Here is a 21,486-nt window from a genome sequence, read left to right as displayed (position 1 = left end):
TTTCAATGCCTTTGTTGTTTCCTGTAATATTATTTATATTGTTTAATATCTTTTGGTGCAATTGTTATTCACAGTGCCGCCACATTCGATGTATTTGAATAGTTCAGGAGCCGTGGAAGGTTCTCCTATTACATTTACGTGTGTTACTGGAAACGGAAGACCCCGGCCAAATCTCTTTATGCACCTGGATGGGGATATCATTCGCAAAACACAACAACGTGATGTGTATGACGCGGTTAAAAGAATGTACACAAGTGTACTAACTGGTGAAATTATTGCCAACAGGACATGGAATGGTCGGGTTGTAAACTGCACAGCAAAAGTCCTTCATAGTGGCGACGAGTATCATTATTGGAAATCCTCAATTGCTACTATCAACTACACATGTATATTACGGATTCCTTTTTGTTTCTTATACATTAATAAATATATAGCCATGATGTTGATCGATACATTAATAAATATATAGCCATGATGTTGATCGAAACCTTGGCAGCATATTTTGATACAAATACATAAGGAAGAACAAACTGTTAGACATTGATTTACACTATGTCTCCTTATTTCATACATAGACCCACCACGTGCTACCATTCAAGAGGCAATTGACAACGCAAACGTTTTATTGACATGCGTCGTGGATGGAAATCCAGTTGGAAACATCACATGGATGAACAAATTGGATCAGAATGTCCTTATGATTTGCACGTACACAGTTGAGTGTCAGCTGCATATTCAACGCCCAAGAAATGGGTCTTTGGCGGTATACGAATGCGTCGCTACAAACACCATCGGTCAGGATGACGAAATCGCTACAGTGTTTCCTCTCGAAGGCAAGACTCATACGTCCATAGAAGTTTCACAAAGATTTTGTAACCATGTAATGTTTGTTTATAATGTTCGTGTTGTTACTTTTTCTAATTAGGAAACAACCACACAACGTCTGTATTGTTCATTAATCACTATTCCTATTATTATTATTATTATCATCTGATTTTAATTTCAGATCTGAAGGATTCCCACCAGAAAGAATTTCCTTGGCTGTACTTGTTGATTGGATTGCTTATTCTTGTCATCGTCATTAGCGTTGTTGGTAACAGTAATAGAATTCGTAAAAGTAAGCATCAGTTCGTGTGCTCGTTTGTATATATATTTTATTGTTGTTTTATCGTATTTGTATTCATTTTTGTTAATTTATGTTTATTCACAAATTATCTTTATTGTTTTTACAGGGAAGCAAAATGCACAAATAAATTTACACCAAACCAGGTGAGTTTTATCAATAAATTTAGACTCGTTTAATGAATGTAGTTTGTGTTAGTTCATTATTTGTAAGAAAAACATAAATTATTATGATAAGTTACTGTCCAAATAGTTTAATAAACAAATTCACAATGAGATTGTACTCATTAATAGGAATTCGTCAAGATTTAAGGTAGAAACCCAAGCATATGTATTGTTAATTTCATACACATCAGCTGTAGGCATCAAATATGATTTTACCTTTTTCTGTTTGTGAAAAATACTCTTTTAAGTGGTCTGCTTCACATTGGCGTATTTAAATGTAAGCGCCTTTTGCGATCAGAACAGTAGAAAGCACATGTACAACACTAACAGTTGTGTTAAATGTAAACTTGTTAATAAATTAAAAAGGTCAAAATATAAGACTGATACAATTGTTTGAAATAATGAGGGGGTCAGTTTAGCGTCGTAAGAGAAATACTGGTGATATACTCTTTAAACGACAACCATGCAGACTTTGGAAGAATTGTGTATGGCCGTCCTCAATTTCAAAATAAAATTCCGAAGATTATAAGAAACATTTGGCAATATATTTCATTTATTTTTGGAAAAATGGTTCATTTTCTAGAGAGAATACTCACATTGCAATACCCCTCCCATTGGTTCCAAATGGTAAGATGTTTCATTTGTTAATTCTTTAACATCTCTATGATTTAATTCAAGCAACATTGTACATATCATAATAAAAGGTAATTTCCGGAAGTGTAAATTTACTGTTTTGAAAAGAGATAACAATTGACTTGACCATCATGTGGCAAGTTTACAAAATAAGTGCAGTTACGTGATGTAAAGAAAAGTTTCGTAAATGTACCAATTTGGAAACTCTTCTAAGAAGCACAAAATACGTGCCTTACAGTTATTATATGCATTGTACCGTGTCAATTTATTTAAACGGCTTTCAATTTGGTTTCTGTTATATTCTGAATATCATCGTACAGCCCCGGATGCAAGGAATGAGTTCTATACCGAGATTGGCCACATTTCTAGGAGAAACAGTAACGAAAATCAGGTAAGTGATATTATTTAATTGTTAGTAGTATATTTGCATTATATATATCGTATAGAATGATTGGCCATATATAATTATATTTTGTTTGAAATAGCTTAGAAATCTTTTAAAATGTAATCATACAATTAAAATAAAGTCAACATTACCAAATAAATGATATAGTATAACTTAAAATTCAAGATAAAAAATTGCTTAAAATGGTTACAGTTTAAGTTCATATTTTCAACGTCATTATCGATGATGGTCCCCCCTCCCCCCCCCCCCCGCCGAGAACCCAAAATAGTAACATTCCAGTAAGAAATCCTTCAACAATAGTTAAATTAGGTTACTTTTGATAAATTTTTATTTTATTATTTCAGATGTACCTAAATCCTATAGCGGATATGCCGATTTACATCGAACTCCTATAATTATGCGACTACAATGCAATTAATAATCGATAACTGCCTATATTGGACATTGAACTTCTAAAAACGTTCTTGGTTCAAATGCAGAACTAATGACTCCTTTAATCCTTTGGTACTACGCCTAGAAGATCTATTATAGATTCAGCCTTTGCACTACTTAAAATGTTTGTAATTATAGATGATGATATTATATTATGTGTATCCGTCCTTTCTACTCTTTACTACGACAAAATACAATAAATTTATTTACTGCAATAATTCATCTGCTGTTAAGTTCCAAGATATATTGACATCAGCTTGTAATTGTGATGTAAGTTAATAAGTAAACATGTAAGCATATAGAGATGCCACAACAATGTGTATGACATAATGTCGTTTGACAGAATAGTTATTATTTGACACTTACGTAAACAATCAATAGTATGATACGAGTCTTTACACCTTGCAGCTTAGCTGTCACTATATATATGCTGAACAAGAGTTATTCACGAAAAATGTCTTTATTTGCATGCCTATCAAGGTAGTTTGCTGTTGGTGGATATGATAGTTGGTTAGCATAAGCCAAAACTGTTTAATATTTTTGCGGATATTAATTCCAACTTCTTCGTGGTTCAAAGTTAATCCCATACAGTATTCACAGCTATAACTATTTCTTTTGCCATCGACAAAAATACGTTGCGGTAAAATAACACTGATAATTTTGCATTCCAAGTCCTTTCATTTTCGAATTCTTTCATTTTTTGGCATCTATTGTATGATGGCAACCAACCTTTAGAATTTTTTTTTATACTTCAAACCGGTTTTATCCATCTTTGGCTATTTCAGATATGTTAACATTTTGTCATTTAATTAAAGGGCATAAGCTCTTGTTTACTATAATTTTTGTCTGAAATAATCTCACGTACAAATGCATATGCATGTCGTTCAGGCAAAATTAATAGACTCTGAGCGGATTGACCTGAACAGACTTAACGGTAGTTTGTTTGCGTTCAACAAAAGTTTAAATCAAACTCTATCTGGCAAAAATATGGTATATCGCTGATTTTGCATCAAGATCTTCCCTTTGTTCCTGGTGTTATATATTTAGTATTCTTTGACTGGTTTTCCATGTGCATAAGCGATTCTAATTGTTAGTAAATGCTTGATACAAACCATGGGGGTATTCTGTTTTGTCTTTTATGAGAAGCATTTAACTCCAGACACTCTATCAGGGAAGCGTATTTTTTTTTTATCTTATCCACTACTTTTAATAGAACACCACCTTAAGACATAACAAGATTAACAATGTGATCATAAGAAGGGTTTATTCAAACAATTGCTGTTTTTAACCGGGTTAAGCCTGCTATTTACATTATATGCATATGAGTTCGGATCGTGGCCACCATAACTAAAAGAATTCCCCTGGTACATACTCTGGATTTTCTGAAATGAAAAAAGAAAAGAAAACACCTAAGTTGAATATTTGTTAGCTTAAAATATGAAAAAAGAAAGGAAAATTGCATCTTTTATTCGAAATTCAACTCAATTTTCTTAAGTTCAATAAATCAAAATTCAAGGAGACTAGGCGAGACTAATGATAAAACGCATTGCGGATCGTACAAGAAATTCCACCCTAGTTGATTCGCAGGTGGACCTCAGAAGCTTCTAAATGCTCTCCACACACGCTGTACGGACGTCCTACATAAACATTAAACAACATCAAGATTTTTTACTTTATGAAATCCTTGAACAACATTTTATAACAAGCGTTGCAGGAAATTAAAGTAGGTCATCGTTTTAATATCAAAACTGGAGACTTCTGAGTGGCAATTGGGACAAGTATTAAAAGTCTTTTCAACTTGAGAGTCATTATGAAGCAACATTCAAGAACATACTTAATAAAGCAATCATAAGATGTAAGCAATTTTTATTTGATACACTTTGTTTCATTTATCATATTTTATGAACATATTTTATATTGAAATTAACTTTCCGCGTTTGCATTGGTTAATTTATTAAATTATTGTGTTAAAAATGCGCACGTATCATTTCATGGCAATATATTTTGCAATGTGGCGGTCACGATTATTAACATTCTGCCTTCTACAATTCCAAAAGCGCGAGATCAAATATTGTTTGAATATCGAGAATGGCATATTAAATTTATCTCTGTGGCTGAAAGTCTTACTATACATTACATTCTAATAATTTTGAAACTATATAAGGTCAAGTTTCAATCAGATTTCCTGAATAAATTGCATACATTTATACCGATGTTAAACATCTGGGTCTATGAAAAGCATATACACATATTCTGTTAGTTTTTTGCTTGTTTGGAATGCTTGCCTTATTACATTTCATTCATGTAACGGCCATCAGTTCTAGTAATTAACTTATTTGAGTAGGGAAGGGATGTACATGTGAACACTATCCTTCTATTTAACGGTCCAGCAAAGGGAACCACAGTTTATAGTGCATCGTGTCGTATTCATTTTCGCGTAATCGAAATTCGTACTTAATGATCTGGTTTAAAAACAGATCTTCGAAAAAGGAGCTTTAAATTTTGATTACAGCCCCGAAATCGTGTCGGACATGAATGATGTAATAATTAGTTGTAAAGACATAAGCCACGTATATGCGCCTTACGTTCACAATAAGCCAGTCGCTACGCATGTATATAACTTGTTAACAGACATTTGTGTTAATAACAGTCATACATCAACAGATACATTAATAGCAAAGCTGGAAGGTAATGTGCTTATTTGATATTCAATATATCTTAACCCTAATGGGCTTCGATTAGGGACATAAACCGGTCATGCCGAGAATATAGGCGCTAGGCGACAGTTACCGAGGCAGACACTTTCGTCTGGGGATTTTTTTTTCTTTGATGTACAACTATGCACATTTATTTTCTACTCAATATAGAACAAATAAAAATGTAACTTATATAAGCGTTCTGCAGTTCTAGGTTTATCTGTGCTCGACTATTTATGCACGGTTGACAGTGATTGAAAGGTTGCAACAGAATGTATACACGAACGTCACCGTCAGCGTTGTCTTTAACGAGACGCTTTACTTATCCAACGTCACATGTGCTGTGTCACCTACGGACGTCACCATCAGCGATGTCACATTGATTTTTGTTACCGGTTTAACCGCAAATTTTATTCTCATGGCAGCCACATTCGATGTATTTGACTAGTTCAGGAGCCCTTGCCGGTTTTCCTTCAACATGTTTGTGTGAACATGGGAACGGAATACCCCGGACAAATCTCGTTATGCACCTGGATGGGGATATAATTCGCGAAACGCCGTAGCGAGATGTAACAAAAGGAATGTACACACGTGTACTAACTGGTGAAATTATTGCCAACAGGACATGGAATGGACGGGTTGTTACATTGGAATGGTCAATGCCAAGCATTTGGGGGTTTAAACCGGTTTTAGAGCGCTCAACCTCACTCATGGCCCAGAAATATTCAGGATACATATACGTGGTAATAAAATGTAACCGCATAGAATTGCAAATCAAATTAAACATTAATAAAAGGAAATTTAAACGCATTCAATTTAATTGCCATTTAATTACTCAATGGTAGGAAATAGACCAGAGCAACAGAGAAACAATTTTTTGAGCAACGATAAAATGAAATTACAAAAAAGTGTCAACTATATCCCTTCTTTTTACAAAAAGATTGAAGAATATAGCATAATATAGTTAATTTTTCAGATCATCATCGTGCAAATGCAAGAAGAAGCAGCAATATTTGGTCATTTTATCTAGTCATCAAGATTATTTGTTCTCGTAATAATACAATTGTTTATAATCAACACAAGAAACATATGCTAGCTCTGCGTCTCTACAAACGCAGTACATCAACCCTAACGATGTTAAAACTTTGCGGACATAGAGGCGAATCATACAATAATTTCCATATGTTTGTATCATGTGTATTAATCTATTTTGGAATAAACGTCAACAAACTTATGAAATATCTGCACACAACTAAGTGATTTAGTAGACTACATTAGTTAAATAAATATTTCTGTGGTAATGTGGCGACGAGTATCGTTATGGTACCTCGTCTACTATTTACTACACATGTAGGTACCGGATTTATACTGTGTTCTCGGATTGATGAACGAATATACAGCTGAGCTATTAATTTACATCACGATAAGTTACATAGCTATCATATCGTGACACAAATACCTTAGAAAAAACAAACTGTTAGACGTTGATGTACGTTTTGTCCCCATATATTAGATATAGACCCACCACGTGCAAAGGCAATAGACAATGCTCACGCTTAATGGACGTGCGTCGTGGATGGAAATCCAGTTAAAAACATCACATGGTTTAACAAACGCTGTTTCTTGTTTTATAACTCATGCTATAACTAACATGTAAATAGCATTGGTTGATCAATTTCTATCGACAAATGATGTGTTCGACATCACAATATAAATAAGTGGAACGCCAGCTGCTGGAGCAGTATTGCATTCTTATTATTTATTATCCTTTATTTAAGGCAAGTGACCAATTGCCAAAACGGTAAGAAACAGCACAATACAAAACAACATACACACATAGAAGAATAAAGTTGGGGTCACCGAGTTGGAATGGTCAATGCCAAGCATTTGGGGGTTTAAACCGGTTTTAGAGCGCTCAACCTCACTCTTGGCCCAGAAATATTCAGGATACATATACGTGGTAATAAAATGTAACCTCATAGCATTGCAAATCAAATTAAACATTAATAAAAGGAAATTTAAGCGCATTCAATTTAATTGCCATTTAATTACTCAATGGTAGGAAATAGACCAGAGCAACAGAGTAACAATTTTTTGAGCAACGATAAAATGAAATTACAAAAAAGTGTCAACTATATCCCTTCTTTTTACAAAAAGATTGAAGAATATAGCATAATATAGTTAATATTTCAGATCATCATCGTGCAAATGCAAGAAGAAGCAGCAATATTTGGTCACTTTATCTTGTCATCAAGAGTATGTTCTCGTAATACTACAATTGTTTATAATCAACACAAGAAACATATGCTAGCTCTGCGTCTCATCATACAATAATTTCCATATGTTTGTATCATGTGTATTAATCTATTTTGGAATAAACGTCAACAAACTTATTAAATATCTGCACACAACTAAGTGATTTAGTAAACTACATTAGTTAAATAAATATTTCTGTGGTATTTCATACGAAAATCATGTTTTATGGATGATTGTCGGTATAGCCCAAAACGATCCATATTCTGAAGTGGTCAATGGTTTGCCAATAATTCCTGATACAAGTCGAAAACTGCAATGGACAAATAGACTCTGTCGAGGTTTTTAATAATTGTTAAAGGATAACGCTATTTAGCTTTTATTTCAAAATTGTTTGCAGCCATTAGAAACACGAATCGCTGTGTTAAAATATTGTTTAAATTTCAGACGCAGATTAAGAAAAGTATGTTCGATAACTGATGCGAATTACATGGCCTTTTCCGGTGGAGCACTACATACAGAACAGAACCACTTAGATAACATTTACATGTATTGCAATTCTTGGAGGCTAAGGGTTAACACTATAAAACAAAACGCTATTATGTTTAAAAAAAGTAGTACAATTTAAGCAGTATGACCCTAAACGATATTTTTTGTCAGATGTTTGATTATTTTGTAAGTTCAATTTTATGATGCCTCTGATATATGGTGTTTTACCAAATCCAAAGAGATCAAACACATTTGCAAAATGTCGTTTAATATTTAAATAAACACGAGTAAATTAGGTAGGTACACATTTGTAACAGCGAAAATATATGCACTCAAACTGCGTATAAACAATCATTGAATGAATGTGATAAATATTACAAAAAATGGTTTGTAAATGTTAAACTATTGTTAAATGAATATTGATTTTCCTATTTATTTGAAAAAAACACAAATATAACACATAGTCTAATGATCTAATATGTGAATTCAAATACGTGACCTTTTATGGTACTGTGAAGATTATATATTTCTGTCTGTAAACAAAATGCAGTTATGGAATACAACATCAGAACCCCAAACATTGTCAAAGATAAGTCAACATTACAATTTGCAGGCCTTAAACATGTTGAAGGAATATGATGGTTCTCTTGCAAACTCAGATTACTATATATGTCAATTAATGCCTGCACAACAATGAATCACTTGTTAATAAACACAAAACTTTCCACAAGTAAGTAAAATCACTCATGACCACCGTGTTATTATCGTTTGGACTAAGACAGTGTAGTTCTAAATTGTAACAACTTACTTATGCAGTTAATGCATCTATATCATTTCTTGTTTGTAGTGTAATTCAAACTAGGCTGTACTTATTATTCCATGATAAATGGTTTATACCCAGCACAATATCAGCATGTTTTAATTGTGCTTGATTATAAATCATGTTTCTTATGCGAAAGTGATTCGAACAAACTGCACACGGTGCATTTGGGTTGTATAGGATACATTAATCAATGATTCCTCAGTAGTTTCAAAAAGAGCATCACTTTTTATGCACTTTAATTTACTCATAAGCTGATGACAGTGTTTTACTTATTGTGTAACTGTTAATTTTATTGCAAATATTTCGAGGCATTTTTTTTTATAGCAATACATGCCCATGTACTTTCGTAATCATGTAGACTGAATATACTAACATAATTTACATGTTCATTTATTATGCTAAGCCGAGATAGAAGATGTTTGACAGATATGGATTTTGTTGTTTTTATTATTGACGAGCATTAAATCGTGGTTAACATATTAACAATTGAGGTATGTTCTGAATCAATTTTTGTTGAAGGCAATTTCACCGCTCCCACACACTCTTAACAAACACTCTTAAGCTGCGTATTGTATAAGATGATCCTTCGCTTTTAAATAAGCATGTTTTTTCCTTTATCTGCAACTGATGGCGTCTGACAATTGAAGTTATTTTAAAAAACAAAGCGTATAATGAGCTCGATTAGAGATAGTTTGTTGCATTACATTTGCGGATTAAAATATATACATGTGTATGCATATATAATGATTGTATACACTTTGCTTTATTACTTTATTAGAATAATTCATGAATATGAGAAATCGACGGAATTGAGCAATGTTATTTTGAAACTTAAATTATCAATTAAGCAAATGGATAGGTACATAAACATATTCCTATATTTCCAGCAATGTGTAGAACAACACCGGCGATATTCCGAATAATCCGGTTATGAGTGGTAGTTGTTGATTGATGATTTCGTCCTTGAATAAGCATTTTAACATTTTTTTCAAAACCGTTTGCATATGTATTACTCATGTGTCTATTGTCTGGTATAAACTAGGTACTTATTGTTCTTAAAAACGCTCGATATTCGCAGTTCATGTCTTAATTTCATAGTTAGCACGATATTTGCGCAAACTCGGTATTGTAATTTAAATTTTCGGTATCATTGCCAAAACACATCGAAAGATAAAGTGCTACATATTGTCGATAAGGATGTCGACTTTGTTGGTCCTTTTTGTAAAACACTTTGCAAGTCTGTTGATATAAAAATTAGTTATGTTCCAAAATCAAGAAATATAGCATTCAATTCTTTGGAAACAAAAAGGTCGACCTTAAGTCAATTAATCTAATTTTTAAGTTCATAATAGCCGTGTATAATAAATTAATCAATTAATATTGAATCGCATTACAACGTGATGGGTTAACCTGTCTGTAATTCGTTTGTTGCGCAATACAATTATTAGGGTGTATTGCTTATTTCCCAAAAGTAAAAGAAATATTGCGCGCAAATGGCATGCTATTTTTCCGAAAAAACGGAGGTAGGTCGGAAAGCGTTCACTCATTTGTTAATTAACAAGCACTCCCTACCACGCTGGCTTTGCTTGTTTTCGATTCTATTGCAATACAATATACGTAACCATTAAATAAAATCACACGCACAAATGCAAGGAAAAAGAAACCGAAACAGCAACAAGTTTACAATTTAATCTTTAACACACATATGCATGAAAAACAAGCTTACCTATTTGAAATAAAATCCATAATACATGTTATTAATTACCCCATACATACAGCATATCAAATCTCAATGCAGCATTCCAATTATCTTCTTCTGCTACAACAACATCTTTTAAATGCATCAACGACACATATTTAAGGCTTGGTGTTTAAATAAATACAAAAAAGTAAGTGAGTGTTAACCGAAATGTTATCTTCGTATTTTTTCGTTACATTTAAAACGTAGAACTACTTTTGTGTAATGGCTGCAATGAACATACATTGTTGTGATTTATATACTTTTGCTTAAGTAATAACGGATTGCTATTTACACACATGGCAAAATAGCATGCTTTAGTATTCACTTGAAATACAATCTTTCTTTCCATTCATATTGCTAAATTATTTGTCAAATAAAACAAAACAACAACCATTACAAGGAAATATAAACTAAAATATTGCAAATGGGCATAACTCTACTGAAATGGTATCGAGAAAGAATGAAACACGTCCAACTACTTATGTAGTTATTTTATTAAAAAATATCTATCATCACAATAATGCAAGAAAAATTTTTATCTATAAGTAACGTAAGTTTTAAAATAAACACTTGATAAGATATGCATATAATCAACAAGCAAAGCATTAGCTTTTTGTCATTTTTTTATCACAACTTTTATCCAACATATTATCGTTTAAAACAAGGTTTCTCGTCAAAAGAACATTCAACAAGTAAATAAATTTAACCCCGCCGAAATTAAATTAAACGTGAAGTGGTGACCTTGATTTTGAGCCAGCATTAAAGAATAATGCATCTTCTGAATTAATCAACTTTAAAAATCAGAAAATAGTACGAGGATACGAAACTATTAGAGGCTACAGTATTGTCTTTCTAATTTTTTTACACATAAGCATAACAGTGACTGTGAGTGATTCATCCCTTCTGCGCATCGGTTCAATGCCGTAAGCATTTTCGCCTTATTTCATGAAAATCATTCATACGAGATTTGATGAGACAACAAATGTAAGGGCTCAAACGTTTGACATTTAAGAAAAATTTAAACCCTGAGTCCGTATTACTGCACCACTGGGTTATGTTGTAGAGAAAAGAACAGTAATCGAAGGGTCTTAATTTGTGTTGCCAATTATTTCTGTAACAAATTGGCAACCACAAATTTGTCTGACGAAAACAAACATAATTAAATAACATGCATATTTTATTTACCATTGGGCCCTCTATCCATCCAGCAAATTTCACCAATCTAGTTCAAGCACTTTTTTGTTAATGGCAAATATTCTATGACATTAAACGGCACTGAGAAAAACGCAATATACAATACTTGGAAATGCACATGAACCTTGTAATGCGTGTCTTTTGTTACAGCACCAGATAATATAAACTTATATGTGTTTTGGTCACATAAATTTTGAATGAAACTCCAAAAGATATTCAGAAGATTCTTTATGTAACCAACCGATAGTTTGTTATAAAATACAAAACGGCAAAAGACTATCAATGCTAAATTGATCTCTAAAGTAAATTAAAACATGATTGACTCTTGAAGCGACCATTGCAAAACCAAAGGTGTTCATACAAGATAAAGAAAAACCTCTGCATTAATTAATGAATAGATGAAGCACAATAGTTCATATACAAACTACACAACAGATAAAACTAGTAGTTCACAAAAAGATGTATGGCCCCCGTATTCGAAAACTTAAAATGCACAAAAGAACGCATATTGGGTCAGTTAACCGATGTTAGGGCATATGTATCTTCATACTTAGTCCGAGTTGCATCAAAACACTGCATAGCACACATCTCCAGCCTGTGAATCTATATTTCGAAACAAATAAGGCAGCTTCTTACCCGAATATTACAACGTTTAAAAAAATTGTACCTTAATAGAGATTAAGCACTGCCAATGATTTCTTCGATGAATTTTACTATATCATTAAATCCACAGCGACGCGCAATAGTGATTGGGAGTTCCTGATGGTTTCCAGGCTCTTTAATAATAGTTTTGTCGTTATTTACTAGGGCTTTCACAATGTTCAGATGGCCATATTTTGCAGCAATGCACATTGGCATCTCATCTACACCAGTGAGCCTCTGGTCTGCTCCTTTTTTGAGCAAGTACTCGACTGCACTTTGATTGCCTTCTTCGGTCGCTAAAACAAGAGCGGTTGTGCCATTGTCACCTTTATTTTGATACACTGCATTTACATTAACATGTTCACTCCAGGTGCCCTCTAGGAGAATTTCTAACATCATTTGATTATTGACAACTCTGTGAAGTAGTGGCATGGTATCAGTGCATATCATTTTTAATAATGATTTTTTAGCGCACATGCACTTTTCTAAAATACGATAATTGATATTGGTTTTAGAACAGCCGATATTAATGATTATGCATTCATAAAGGCAATTTGTCCACACTTTGTCGTTGAACGCAGCCTCCTTAAGACAGTATTCAATAATGTCGGCACTGTTTGATTTGAGTGCAGCAGAAAACGATTCCTGTGTTATTGGCACACCGTATTTAACCAAACACTCGAATATGCGTACATTTTTTAGTTCTGCTGCGTGAACTAACGCGTATGCTTCCTGTTCCTGGGTAAATACCCGCAAGCTTCTCTTGTTTCTCTTCTGAGTCCATTTGCCGTCGGTAAGAATGATTTCTGTAGGTGTTTTACCTTGATCACCACTGTCCATTCCATAGTAAAGGGAACATTTGCTGTTTTCTAGTTGTGATAAAATATTCCAACGCATGTGCTTCTTAGTTGCTATGTATTTGAGAAATCCTTCGAAATTCCGAAACAACACTGGATGTTCAATGCACGTTTTCATACTCTGTTTCCATTGGAACATCATTCTTTTGAAGAACGCCCTAAATCCTTCTTCACTTCTTAGTAAAGCATACTCGGAAGCCCCGATTGTTTCGTCACTTCTGACGAAATGGAATAAAAAGTCGTCGTCGCAACTTTCTATTATTCCTGCTGGTATAACCTCATTCAAAGCCACCATAAATGAAGTTCGAATATGTTCGCCAGCAAATTGAGATTCCTTATCAATAAGCAAAGAATCTTGGACCTGTTTCAATCCGACCCGAATATTGATTAAGCCCTGTCTTAAACCGGTATTAAAATATTTTGCAATATGCTTGTATCTTGGGTACTGGTTTTTTTTCGTCACTAGTTTTGAGGGCTGGGCAAATTTGATTTGAATTACTTTGTTAGCTTGTGAATTGTGAAGATATTCTGCATGTGTGAGATCAAATCTACCAAACACATAGGTAATAATCAAGCACAAGACCTGTGGATCTATTCCTTTGGCTAATAGGATTCTGAAATCGTTAACAAGATTTGTGTCTGGCTTTCTGAAGAAAAGAGATCCTTCTTCCATCGTTCCAGCAAAGAAGGCTTTAAGTCTGCGAATCCACATATGAGTTCCAAGACTCTTAAGCATTATTTCCTTGCTACTCGTGGTTATCGTTGGGTGCGAATGATGCTTTGAAGCTTCATTGGGCTTATAAGTATCTCCTGAAATTATTGTTCCTGGTCCTTTTAATTTTGCCATCATGTCAAAAACGTGCGCTTTGTCTAGTTCCGTCGGAAGCGCATCGTAATTTGAGGCATCCAAGACAAGGTGTTTGATTTTGTCATCGAAAGTTTCATCTTTTGTTGTCATTATCACTGTAAGGGTCCCATCTGTTATTGCAGACGGACATATTTCGTGTTCTATGATATACATCCATTCGTGTAAATTTGCATTAAGTATCAAAACAACAGCACGTGTGCGTATATCATCACCGTCATTAGCTAAGCCAGCTATGTGGCTATTAGCGATAGCCCAATCAGGTACACCTGTAAGGTAATAACCAGTTTTTTTATTCATTGAACTTTCAATTGCGAATATCATTTTAGCGGTGTAGTCACAACCCATACCATCTCCTTTCATAATCAACACTTGTTCTTGTCCTGGACAATGGAGTTTATGCACCGCTTTGAAGAACAAATTTGTTCGAATACCATAAATTTCTTGCGTTTCTTCATTTTTTACAGCCCTTAGTACAAGCTCTGTTTGACCTGCAAATGATAATTTTAAACTATATAGAGCATAATAACTCAATGTTTTTACATAACCGATCAATTTCGGAATGCTTTCATGTGTTGATATACATGTTAATGCTAATTTTAATAAACTTATTGAATTCTTTGCTATTTACTTCTTAACGACCAGTCTTTTATTACATATAACGTTCATGCGCATCAGTGTAAGGTTGACAATATGTTCTTTTGCGACTCATTGTGTCAAGTTTCGAATATGAATACATAGTGTATTTTAGCCAGGACAAACAGAGAAACGGCTGCCTTTTCCGGAGTAAGAGAACTTTTTGCACGACTTATTACTTTTACAAGTCCAAAAACAACCCTTAATTGTTTATAAGAATTTGATTATTTGATAATTGAAATATCGATGGCACTCAAAGGTCGGTCGACTAATCAAGGGAGATTATAATCTTGAGGAAAATAACGTCAAGGAAATGGGGACAGAAACCACGTTGTTCAAGGTGAACATTGAGTGTACCAATCGCGCCGTAGGTTGAACCATAAATTTCTTAGAATAAACAGATGGTATACCATATTTTCTCTCATATGACTTAGAATTGTTACATGTACAATAGCAATATCTTCGGTGTAGGATCTCAGTTGAAAATAATCAATGGCAGTGTGACCACAGCTGGATAATTTAAGATATAGAAGAGAAATTATTTTCAGTTATATTTTTTATAGAAAGAAAAACAATAACAAACAATATATAAGAAGACACTTCAATACAACATTCATAAAATAATGATTAGAGCTGGGTTCACTGCATTGGGATGGTCAATTTAAAGCACATGAATTGAAATCGGTTGATGGCCAGCCTAATCAAACACTTACCCCAGAAGTATTTATAAAACACATGGTAATGCAATGTAAATTAACAGTTACCCCATCGTATCATATCATCGTAATTTGAATAAAACCAATACAAGAGAAAAATAATTTGACTTGATAACAATTAATTACCGAATCGCTCAGGCACACATTAGCAACATTATTTCCACGTGTAAGTAATACTTCATGTGAATAAGTATGCTTGGCAAATGAATAAGAAAATCAATAACACGCTGGTTGCGAAGTGCACAATCATTTGAAAGATCACACAATGCAATTTAAGCATAAAATATTGATTACGGCATTGGATTTAAAAACCGTAAAGTATTATTGGCAAAAATAGGGCATCACTGTGGTGTTAAGACTGACCTTTGACAAAACGCCCACACATCTACTTTATATTCTACTTTATTTTTTTTATTTTTTATACACAAGTAACCTTACGTTTGAGACACAAGCAGAATGGAAGAACTTTCGATATGAAGCAGTTTTTTTAAATGTTTTTGAATCCCTTCTTTTTTTATATGATGAAGACATAAATTAGGAAATGTTTTTAATATATGGTCGTTTCTAATACTCTAATGAGATAATGAACTCATTTTATGCATTTCACGTAATATAGGTTTTCGATAAATACACTCTAACATTAATTGATTTATATAAAACGGTAAACATACCTGCAACTTTAGCAAAGGCCTCAGTACAAGTAGTTCTTGCAAAGGCTGAAAGGATTTTATTCTCTTCGTTAAAACAGAAATGTATTCCAAACATTCAGAAACAACTTAACAAAGCAAAGTATCCATAGTATATAACATTTTATGATTTGTTAAATCACTAAACCATCACGTTATGGTCTCAATGCATGAAATCTCGTCCGCATTTGAATTTTTATTGATGCTATTTAATAAAAGAAGACACTATATAAGTATATCATAATTACGTGATAGAAACACACATCAGGAATAAAGCACACACTTTCACTTGTATCGCCCGATTGCATATTTAGCATGCACTATGATGTAATATTATCGTTCTGCGGTGTGAGTTTATTTTAGCTTGTAAAAGAATAGTTACTTTTTCTTTCACACTCAATATATGGTACTTACAAATTACAGAGTTTTCTGATCTTGGACCTGAAAAAGACAACCACGGAAACAGGCTTTAAAAAGTTGTGATCGGATAAGTCGACGTGAAAATGTTTTCCATAGTAAAAAGGCATATGATTTCGATATCGTCTGATGTTTGAGACCGAGCATCTGGCGAACATACTCATTGGCGTCGCTCTGGAGAGCGGCGACTAGTATGTAATGCATTTTTTTCGCTTATGAGAGGAGAAGTTATTTAACGGATCAATGTATATATTTTTGTTTTAAGAATATCTTGCATAGTGGTGATTTTTTGTGTAAATAAGTGTAACTAAGTACTGCATTTGTGCCTATTACATTTGTTACAACATTTATTGCCAATAAAGCAAAGCTTATTGTTTTAATTAATAACTGATCCACAACTGATCACAGGGGAAAGATCACAAGGACTGGGCAAATACGCAAAACTTTCTGGTTTTGTATAAAAACAAAACATAATAAAAATATATTAATTTTGTGGCTTTTTCTAATTTGTTTATTTAGTGGAGAATCAATGTAGTACGATATTTGACGACCTATCACGCAAGCAAGTCTATTGGAAGGCGTAGTGGTACAATGTATTAGTTTATTAATAGACATATAATAATGATCGCTATACACAACTTCACCAAATAGCAGTACATAAATGATGTCAGCCGGAATAGCTCATTTGGGAGAGCGTTAGACTGAAGTTGTTTACGCAACAATCATCTAGAGGCCCCCGGTTCAATCCTGGGTTCCGGCACGAACGGAACAGTTCGGCAGCTGGCAATTTTGTTCAGTCAGGTTAATAAATATAATAAAGCTTTATTTTATGTAGACATTTTAAAATCCATTTTACTACAATTGGACATTTTTATGAAAATTAATGGATGCCGCGTGGTGACAACGTTAATTAAAATTTCTTACATCACTTAAATATCTTATAAAAATGCACGTGTTTTTATATTAACAAATAAATACAAACAACACATCTATTATCCATGTATTTTTATGGTTGTCTATCATAGGCCCGACGTACTATTCCTACCACATAAAGAGCGCGAAGCGCGACACGTATTGTTGATTGTAACAATGAGTTGCGATAAATGAAGCAGCCGCTTATCAAGGAGGAGCTGTGTCCCAGCAACCCGTTTCCCTAGAGTCAAGCACTCCTCGGAGTTTTTTTTTAAGAACCACATATAGAGAGCGAAGCGCGACACGTGTTACTATCCAGGTGGTATGGGCCCTTTAGCATTATCCGACCATTACGTCCATAGTTATCTTCCTTAGAATTTGAAAAATTTTGAAATCGTTGTTCGAAGGCCAAATTTTTCATCCGATTGTTCCCAAACTTGCACAGGTTTTTTTTATCAATGAGGACCCAACCCAAACTCTCTATATAAGCAATATCGGACAATAAGTCCAGAATTATGTCTCTTTGAATTTAAAAATAAAAGTGAAAAACTGCTTGGTAAGGTGATTATGTCAACATTTTTCATCAGATTCTTTCCAAACTTACAGTGTCTTTATATCAATGAGCATTTTTACCTCATTAAAAATGAGAAACATCGGGACAATAATAATTTTTTCTATTAAATTTGACCAAATAAACAATTTCCACTTGTTTAAAAGATTTCACAAATTTCGTCTGAATCTTTCCAAATTTGTGTTTTCCAAAAGTGTTTTTATATCAGTATTACTCGAACCCTATTGAAAATGATGAATATCGGAGCAATAAACCTAATCTGATCTTTTACTGACTTTCAAAGTATTGTGAAATGCAGCTTCTTTATGCAATTTACAGTTTTCATAAAAAAAAAATTCAAACTTTTACAGTGTTTTCATATCAATGAGTACTCAACCCCTATCGTAAATGAGCAACGTAAGAATAAGTTCAGAATCATCTCCCCTTGAAGTTGAGAAAATAATGAAATTACGCCTACAAGATGAAGCAGATTGTTAAAAACCTACACAGTCTTTTTCCATTAATGAAAACTGCACACGCATGCCAGTAAAAAAAGGAAACCTATGTAAATAAAATGAACTATGAAATATTTGGGGGTTACAACACAAAATCATCGATAATGGTTATTTGGGGGTTATAACACACCATCATAAATAATGGTTGTTTGGGGGTTATAACACAAAATTATAGATAATGGTTATACCAGTATCTTTTTCTATTTTGTTTAAAATAATCGGCCAATATATTAATATTTACATTAGAAAAAAAATCGTTCCATGTAACTTCATTGAGTGCCTTTTACACTGAAATTCCCGACGCCCTTTGATGCTTTGCATCAAAACTTATCTTGTACGGTTCTGGAACAAGTTAAATAAATTATGGTGTGAAACAAATTCCGACGTGTTCTAAATAAACAAATACAATAATATTTAACCAAACGCCATGGTACATGCGGTAAGTTGTTTCATAGCGTTACGTCGCATGACGTTTCAATGTTGTTTTAGAAATACGGAACATTAAAAATCGAAATAACACATGTCTAAGAAAAAATTGATGATTACATTACAAAGAAAACAATGTGTGTCATGTTATAATACATTATAAGCAATTAATTGGCAGTATATTGATTGACTTAAAATTCCGGTAAATTGACGACACAAACGTACATTGCGTTCCAATCTATTACTTATCTATATGTTTTTGGTTTCATTTCATTTAAAGCGTTAAAAAGCTTGCCAGAGTCTAACTTGACAATTATATGATTATTTTTTTTAAATAAAGTTCTATCATATTATGTGTTATAAAATGACTTATTGTGTCACTGTTAATGTTGGATTGTTGTAATTGCTGTTTTCACACAACAATGCTCATTGCATTCTACGAAATACAAACGTTTTAACGAATTAATTTATACATAATCAAATTACTTTCAAAGAGTCACGTATCTTAGCCATTATGTGTTCGCCTATTGTGTTTTATTCCTTAATAATGAAAAAGAAACTGCATGCATTATTCATTAACAGTAAGTTAAAGGAATAATTACGCTTAACGCTTACTTCAAAACTAAACACTACTGAATCAAAGGTAGACATACCACTGACAATGACATTTTTCGCTTTATATATAGTTGTGTTGATCTGCGACGCACTGTCTTTAGCGGAAAGAACTTCGGTACTGGTTTCAGCTCCTTTGACTGTGTCAGCGTTATCGTCATATTTGTCCATGTTGTTGTCGTTATTATTAGACCGCCAATCATCGTCAACATAATTTACTTGAGTTGGATAGCCTTCATCTATGTTTTCAATAGGTGTTAACTGTTTGTTTTGAAGTTGAATATTCAAATTCAATTCAGATTCTGCAACAATGAAACACGTTAATCCGTCTGTTAATGTAAAGTAAATATTTTTGCTGTTTAATTGCATATCTAATTTATTTATTGGTAATTGTTGTTAACTAATTTGCTGACAAGCTGATTGATTCTTACCGCTTTTCGACTTTCGAACTTGATTGGGACTAACACATTTATTCGTATTTCGCCATGACTGCACTTTCATTTTAACGCCAAATGCTGGCTCTGCTGCTTTTTCGTTTTTTAGGTCTGAAATTGCAGAAAGATAAATGAAAACATGTAGGTAATGATCAGAGCGTTAAATAATGATCTGAATTTTTAATTGGCATTTTATAAAAACGTCAAATATATAGTAATCAAAAACAGTGTAATACGTTGTATGCATGTAAAATTATTTTGTATGTATGTACCATGACCACGGTCGGGTATACTTCTTCTCCTCGGTTTTGTACTCATGTCTTCGTTTTGTTCGTCAACACATTCATCGCCTACTGCAAATGTTTGATATTTTTGTTTCCTATCCTGTCCATGGCTTGTGTCCATTCGTGAATGTTTTGATTCATAATCAAGCTTATTTATATCGTCTTTCCTTTCGTTGCCCTCATTCAAACTGGTGTACTTTGAAGCCATGTGCCAAGGATTTGAGGCTACATTAAATTCCTGCGTATGTTCACATTCAACAACATTTCTTGAAGAATTATCACAATTGAAAAGTTTATTTACGACCTATCAATAAAAAATAGTATCAAAATCACAATCATTAACTGTCATCCGCACAAAACACAATTTTCAGTATCATTAGCGTCACTTCATGAAAACTAATACATACACTTTATATTTTATTGAAACAAAATGTTTGAACACTTTAATATGATCGGGTGAAATGATTCAGAAAATTAAAAACAATATTTTTAACGTAATACAGTGGAAATGCTTATTACTTGCCTACAAACTTTTATAAAAAGTAAATCGCACATACACCGAAGTTATTCGGCAACACATCGCGCTATGATTTTCGCCGAAGAAATTTCAATTTATTAGTATATCATGTATTCGATACATTAAAAGTAATACGTAGATTTACCAATATTCTTTACTTAATGCAATATATTGTTAACAACAAGAAACGGTGTAGCTATGCATAAATGTAATAATACGTCCCCGAAGCGGTTTGATTGTAATTCACAAGTCAGCCAAGGCATAGTGTGGTCAATTTCTATGAAATATTAATTACTTAGACAACGATCATTAACTATATAACCTTGCTTTTGACAAAGTCAATAACACGTGTCTTCCATAATTAGAACAGCACCTTAATCCTTTACGCTCGATAGGAATATCCGTATCACCACTCTTATCTAGTTTAACCATCAATTTGCATTGACATAATAACGATAGGTAC

General features: G+C 33.2%; 1 protein-coding gene and 1 long non-coding RNA gene across 2 annotated transcripts; one reads left to right on the top strand and one right to left on the bottom strand.

The window, feature by feature from the left end:
* The first annotated feature begins 1,870 nt into the window (after positions 1-1,870).
* LOC127859836 (uncharacterized) lies at positions 1,871-3,497 on the top strand. The gene is made up of 3 exons (XR_008039474.1): positions 1,871-1,914; positions 2,241-2,311; positions 2,671-3,497. It is a non-coding gene; the product is annotated as an uncharacterized LOC127859836 (long non-coding RNA).
* A 7,196-nt stretch (positions 3,498-10,693) lies between these two features.
* LOC127860972 (uncharacterized) lies at positions 10,694-19,926 on the bottom strand. Its single transcript, XM_052399305.1, has 4 exons — positions 19,830-19,926; positions 16,771-16,797; positions 16,342-16,386; positions 10,694-14,809 (listed from the first exon to the last, which is right to left on the bottom strand). The coding sequence occupies exon 4, from the start codon at positions 14,679-14,681 to the stop codon at positions 12,633-12,635; it is 2,049 nt and encodes a 682-aa protein (XP_052255265.1). The 5' UTR covers positions 14,682-14,809; positions 16,342-16,386; positions 16,771-16,797; positions 19,830-19,926; the 3' UTR covers positions 10,694-12,632.
* Positions 19,927-21,486: the final 1,560 nt, after the last annotated feature.

Source organism: Dreissena polymorpha, chromosome 15 (assembly GCF_020536995.1).
Source record: "Dreissena polymorpha isolate Duluth1 chromosome 15, UMN_Dpol_1.0, whole genome shotgun sequence".
Classification (NCBI taxonomy): Eukaryota; Metazoa; Mollusca; class Bivalvia; order Myida; family Dreissenidae; genus Dreissena; species Dreissena polymorpha.
The sequence above is the reverse complement of the archived record's forward strand: the minus strand, read 5'-3'. Positions and strand labels throughout refer to the sequence as shown.

Excerpts from the sequence above, each read along its gene's own strand:
- LOC127860972 (XM_052399305.1), bottom strand. The coding sequence starts at position 14,681 with ATGAAAGGAGATGGTATGGGTTGTGACTACACCGCTAAAATGATATTC.